The sequence below is a fragment of the Solanum tuberosum genome, unplaced genomic scaffold (assembly GCF_000226075.1).
Source record: "Solanum tuberosum cultivar DM 1-3 516 R44 unplaced genomic scaffold, SolTub_3.0 scf00579, whole genome shotgun sequence".
NCBI classification, from domain to species: domain Eukaryota; kingdom Viridiplantae; phylum Streptophyta; class Magnoliopsida; order Solanales; family Solanaceae; genus Solanum; species Solanum tuberosum.
The window spans coordinates 174,470-180,931 of record NW_006239509.1 but is presented as its reverse complement, the minus strand read 5'-3'; the positions used below and the strand labels follow the sequence as shown (position 1 = coordinate 180,931).

General features: G+C 37.7%; 1 protein-coding gene across 1 annotated transcript in view; it reads right to left on the bottom strand.

Moving 5' to 3' along the window:
• The window catches only part of LOC102595858 (histone-lysine N-methyltransferase ASHH2-like), a 34,731-nt gene that overhangs the window by 22,678 nt on the left and 5,591 nt on the right, over positions 1-6,462 (bottom strand). The window contains exons 4-7 of the mRNA XM_006365875.2: positions 6,144-6,310; positions 5,948-6,027; positions 4,282-4,413; positions 4,076-4,192 (exon numbers count right to left, since the gene is read on the bottom strand). Coding sequence (XP_006365937.1) covers positions 4,076-4,192; positions 4,282-4,413; positions 5,948-6,027; positions 6,144-6,310 — 496 coding nt within the window. The remainder of the gene's footprint in view (positions 1-4,075; positions 4,193-4,281; positions 4,414-5,947; positions 6,028-6,143; positions 6,311-6,462) is intronic.

Sequence of the window (6,462 nt, the reverse complement as noted above, 5' to 3'; positions counted from 1 at the left end):
TGCTAAATATTATCAAACAATGTGATGGGGATAAGGCCCCGGGGCCTGATGGCTACACCATGAGTTTCTTCAAAGTTTGTTGGGCAACCTTGAAAGATGATTTGATGCAAACAATCCAAAATTTCCATCAGAATGAAATGTTTGAGAAGTCTTTCAATGCCACTTTTATAGCACTAATTCCCAAAAAATATGGAGCAGAAGAATTGAAGGACTTCAGACCAATAAGCCTGATTGGTGGAGTATACAAAATCATAGCCAAGCTCCTTACAGAAAGAATGAAGACTGTCATGGGAGAATTGGTAGATGAACACCAAATGGCATTCTTGAAAGGAAGACAGATCATGGATGCAGCATTATTGGCCAATGAATTGGTGGACAGTAGGGTGAAGCAGAAGCTAGTTGGAGTCCTGTGTAAACTTGATATTGAAAAGGCCTATAACCATGTCAACTGGTCTTTCCTTCTAAAAATTCTGAGAGACATGGGTTTTGGGAGCAAATGGACAAACTGGATCAAAACTTGTATATCTACCGTGAAATTCTCTCTTATCATCAACGGTAGTCCAGAAGGTTTCTTCCAATCACAAAGAGGTCTAAAGCAAGGTGATCCGTTATCACCCTTCCTATTCATCTTAGCAATGGAAGGCCTCAATTCTATGATCAGAAGAGCAAGTGAGAATGGGTGGATAAGAGGCTTCCCTGCAAATGCTAACAGGGGAAATACTATGGAAATCACACATCTGTTATATGCAGATGATTCCTTGGTATTCTGTGAAGCTGAAGTAATGCAAATCAGGCACTTGAGGGCCATCCTAACCATTTTTGAGGGCATCTCAGGTGTACATGTTAACTAGCATAAAAGTTGCTTGTACCCTGTTAACCAAGTTACCAATATGCAGATACTTGCTGAGAACCTAGGATGCCAAATGGATTCCTTACCAACTAAATATCTTGGAATGCCTCTTGGTGCAAAAAATAAAGAAGTGGAAGTATGGAGTGAAGTGTTGGAAAGAAGTGAGAGAAAGCTGACAAGATGGAAGAGCCAATACCTATCTATGGGAGGCAGATTAACTCTCATAAAGTCAGTAATGGATGCCCTCCCAACTTACATGATGAGCCTATTCCCAATCCCAGGAAACATAGAGAAGAAAATCAACAAACTAAGGAGAGTCTTCTTGTGGCAGGGGAACAAAGAGAAGCTTGGGTACAACCTAGTCAAATGGGATGAGGTGACCCTCAACAAAATACAAGGGGGTATGGGGATAAAAAAGTTGAAAGTACAGAATGTTAGTTTGTTGAAAAAATGGCTTTGGAGGTTCTGTATTTGAAGATTTGGCATTATGGAGAAGATTCATCTCACATAAATATGGTCTTCAAAATAATTGGATCACTGATGAAGTAACAGGTGTTTTTGGGTGCTCTGTTTGGAAAACTATCAGAAGACTATGGCCTTCTTTCGCCTCCAATATATCATTCAAAATTGGAGATGGGGTTAAAACTGATTTTTGGAATGAGATTTGGATAGGGGATAGGGACTTGAAAACCTTATTCCCAGATCTATTTATTTTAAGTCTACAACAGATGGCTACAGTGGCACAGGTATGGACTCCTCAAGGGTGGGACCTGATTTTCAGAAGGGCTCTAAATGACTGGGAGATTAGTAGAGTAGTTGTACTGTTGTAGGTGCTGAACCTATTCTGGAATATGAATCATAACCGGAGAATGAGAATGGAGTGGCCATGGAAGCTAATCTGGAAGATCAAAATTCCACTAAAGGTGTCATGTTTCTCATGGCTGGTGATCAGAAAAGCATGTTTAATTCACGAAAGGTTACAGAGAAGAGGTATACAGATTTGCTCAAGGTGTTATATGTGTGATAAAGAGGCAGAGATTAACAGCCACTTATTCCTACATTGCAAAACAGCTGTAAATCTGTGGCACATGTTCTTATGTATACTTGAAGTTAGCTGGGTAATGCCAGAAACTTCTTTAGACATGCTGAAACACTGGGAAGGAATGAGCAGAAGAAGAAGATCAAAAGAGGACTGGTGGAAATATATTCCAGCTTGCATCTGGTGGACACTTTGGAAGGAAAGGAATGAAAGATCCCATGACGGGCAAGCTAGCAGCATTCAGAAGATCAAGATGAAGAGTCTGAGTTTGCTGTATTTTTGGTGTAAACAGGATATGGTGGGGGAGGTAGTAAGTCTAGTGGACTTCATAGGACAATTGTAAAGTTCTTTTTTGGGTTTTTGGTTATCAGGATGCCCTATGGGGTTGTAAATCCCACCTCATCAGTTGTTATTTGATGAGTTTTTTTGTGTGAATACAAAGTTACCTTATCAAAAAAAAATAAGATAAAGCTAAAAATTATAAAAGTAAACAGATTAATAATTTGAGTAGGTAAGCCCCTTGGTTACGTTTTCCTCTCTCTTTCCAAACACAATAGTGTACAAGAGTTTGATAAGGTTCAAAAACGGAATTCATAAAAAGCCATAATATCTGAAGGGATGAAGGCAGCATCACTTAAGGGTGCCCTTATAACTGGAAAGACAGCAAAATGAAAAAAATAATGCAAAGACCACTATAGGGAAGGGTGTGCAAAAAGATTGGGGAAATCGGAAGATGATTGTTAGCTCTCAAAAAGCTAAAACAATTCAGGAGCAGCACAGGAGTAGGATTAAAGAATGGAATAATTACAGTCCAATGCCATTAGGTGATCTAGTTTATAAAATATCCCGCATATGCATAGGTTTTGTAAATTTAAGTAAAAATATACATTATACATAATCAGTGTATAGGTTTTGTATATTTCAGCTAGCGCCGCAATTAAGGTTGGCCGAAGGTACATATGGGTAAGTATCCCTTTTTAAAGAACTATCATGAGATTAATCATAACAGCTGTGAAGGAATATGTCTGGGCCCAAAGATGTATTGACACAAAAAAAGAGAAAGCTGTGTCAATACATCTTTGGGCCCAGATATTCCTTCACAGCTGTTATTGACACAAAAAAGAGAAAGCTTGGGAGATTTTCGTCAATATAAGGGGGCATAAGTTGGTCTATGCCAGGAAACATGAAGGAAGCTTTGGCATGTTGGAATCAGGATGGAAATCAGTCAGGGCACAGGGAGAGATAGATTGTCCCAGCCTGCATTTGGTGGACTATTTGGCTGGAAAGGAATCAGAGATGTTCAGAGAACAAGAGCTGCTCTATGGAGAAGATGAAGCTGAATTGTTTAGCTCTTTTCTATTTTTGGTGTAAACATGAATATCCTCATGAAGATGAGGATATCCCTAGTATCTTAGAATACTTTATGAGTTCATAGGAAAACAGCAACACTTTTGTATTTCTGATTGTAAGTATTACTGTAATACGTCCTGAGTATTCCTTTGTTTATAATACAAGTTACCTTTTCCCAACAAAAAAAAAGGAGAAAGCAATTAAGCTTTAAATGATGAAAGGTAGCTCCTTAAGGAGGGGAACTGAGGGGAAATTGTTGGGGATATCATCGCGATTAGATAAAGCAAGATCCAGGAGCCTAATATGACAATCAACAGACATTAGCAAGCACATTGTGATAAAGAGAACTCTAAAGGAAAAAAAAGGAAGTTCCAAGGCCATACTTGAACACAAAAGAATTGAAATTTGGGGTGATTTATGATACTAGAAAGTCCAAGACTAGAGTTCTGAACTAAGTTAAAGGAAATGAATTCGTGTAAAAGGAGCCAAAGGAGTTCTGTTTTCTGCAAAAGAAATAAGAGTGTTGATTTGTTTTCCATGAAAACAGGTTATGATGTCATTTCGATGCTGATGGGTTTACCACCGCAAATTGGTGATTTTCCAAAAAAAAAACAACTTAGCTACTAATAGCATGGTCATCTCTTAACTTTCACAATCTCTTTTCTTGGGAAGGGGTACCCACCCAGGGGAGGGGTTGGGATAAACATAAAAAAGTTTTGGTATATTTTAGGCTAACATAGGAAAAAACTACATATGATTCCAAATATTGCACTACTGTGTCCACTTCCAGTAATTCCCATAACTGTCTCCAAAATTCTGTAGAGAAGATATCTCACCTCTCCAACATATTCAATAAGAAATTGCCCTTCAGATACATTTTCGAGAAGCTGTAGGCCATAACCCTTCTTTCCATATTTAAAGCACTTCAATTTAGCATAGTTGCGTTTCTGAAACTGCAAGCAGTATATGATAGAGATGATACAACCTGCAGGATAAAGCAATATACAAAAAAAAAAGAGTAACCCTTTGCAAGTTAAAGAACCTGTTGATTTGAACAGAATTCTCCACAAGGACAAGTCCCTTTAGCACACTCTATATTGAGAATCCGGTTCAGGCATCCGTCTCCACAGCCCATTCGACCATCTGAAGGTGGCTTGCAAAGGCAGACCATGATCTGATAGGGAAGGACAACAGAATGAAATAGAAATTACTGAAAGCACATCAGAAATCATAAGTTGATTGGAGATGAACATGCAAATACTTTTTGAAAAAAGGTAGGTTCAAGATGATCATGCAGATACTCAAATAAGCAGCAATTCACAAAGAAATAAGTAGGGACAATGGAAGGTGTATGTTCCTTAGGAGATGTTAGCCCAAACATAGCGCCAGCCAAGGGCATGGGGTGTGTCATATAAGTTAATTTCATGCAAAACAAGATCAAAAAAAACCTAATCATGTCAGTCTTGTAAACATTGTATATCACTTGATATTTAGTTCTACAAATGAATTGCTTCTCTAGAGGTTGCTGAAGAATCTTCTCAAAACCCAACTTCTATCAATTGAGTGTTGAAACTATATTTTCCTCACCCATTTCAAAATGCTTTAGTTAATGTAAGTTCATTTCTTTAGTTTAGAAGTTATCCACTGCTCTAACTATTAGAGGAGAAGATGTAGACCTGTTATCATGATAATGGACAAGAACCCCTTCTAAAAGACATCATTTTAATGAACCCCAGAAGAACCGCATGATACTTCCTTCTCAAACAATCATTTCCTTTCATTTTACCGCAGAAATCTACTTCACATAAACCATATCTCCACATAGTATCATAGCCGGGTTGAAAATATCAGCTCAGAACATCGTAACCATAGCGGACAACAAATTACCAAGATTTACAACAAGAAAGACTCATAGTATACACACCAATTAGTTGTTTAGAGGACCAAGAGTTACTCATATACGGCATTTCTTTAAACGGATGTACCTGAATGTCTCATTGTAGCCAATAATACACCAATGCCCACACAAAGTCACCGCCAAGGAAAAGCAAAGGAACAGGGAAAAGATGCATCAATTAGAGGCCAGAAATAACAGAATTTATGCATTTTAGGAAGTTTCATTTGGATAAAAAACTCAGGATTTAAATAACAGAAACCCATGAGTTTGGCCTAGTTATGTAATACGCGTAGGTACATTTAACTACCAGATCACATCTCAAGAAATAGGTAAAATCAAGCCTAAATCCCTCCCAAAAGAAAAAAAATTAAGTCCAGAAAGTTAACAACAGTAATATCCATAACTAAATTGCAGTACCATAATCACTTAAACATCACTTTCTTATCGCAAAATCAAATAATAAATTATCATCCAGGAAGTAAGATGATTCAAATTTGCGAAATGGTCACCTACAACACCAAAAATGTGATTTTATTTGTAAATCAACCCTTTCTGATGAAATTCCTTCTTTTAAGGCAATAGTCTTCTGCTAAGAATAAGTCACAACTCACACGTTAATTTTCGATAAACCAAGACACTTAGGTAATAAAACTTTTAGAGTTTTTCTTTTTCTGATGATTTTTAAATTCAGAGACAAACTTTGTCTAAAAACACTGAAATTATAACGCCTTTATGTTCCTCTATATTTTATTCTTCAAATGAATGCCACAGTGTATATGAGGCAATAATGCAGACTTGATCAGGCATCTACCTCATCAATAGGTTGATTTTTGCGGTGGCGATGCAGAAACAAGTTTGACTTGATCCGATTCCAAGATGATTGATGAGCCACTGCAACAAACATAAAGAAGGAAAATAATCAGACTAGTCCAAGTTTACTCTGAGATTATGTGCCCAAAGACAATACCAGTGCCATTTCATAAGTACAATTGCTAGATAGTAGATACCAAGTAGATTCTTCTGTCCTGATCCATTCGAACTCAAGTGTGCACGAGAAACATCTTCCTCACCAGAGCCATCTGATATTTCCAGCTCAGCATTGATTTCTGAGTTTGACTTCTCTTGGGGAAATGAGCAATCAGCAAAAGCTCTATCCAGATTGTCCTTACAAGTCCTTCAAAATTGGTAGGAGACTACAAGCCATTAACTCTTGAAACCAAACAAAACATATCATGCTTTGGCAATCACAAGTGCTTCCATCCATTAGTGAAACCTCAATTATTAAATCAAGATTATCAACCTCCCCACCCCACCCCACCCCCCCAC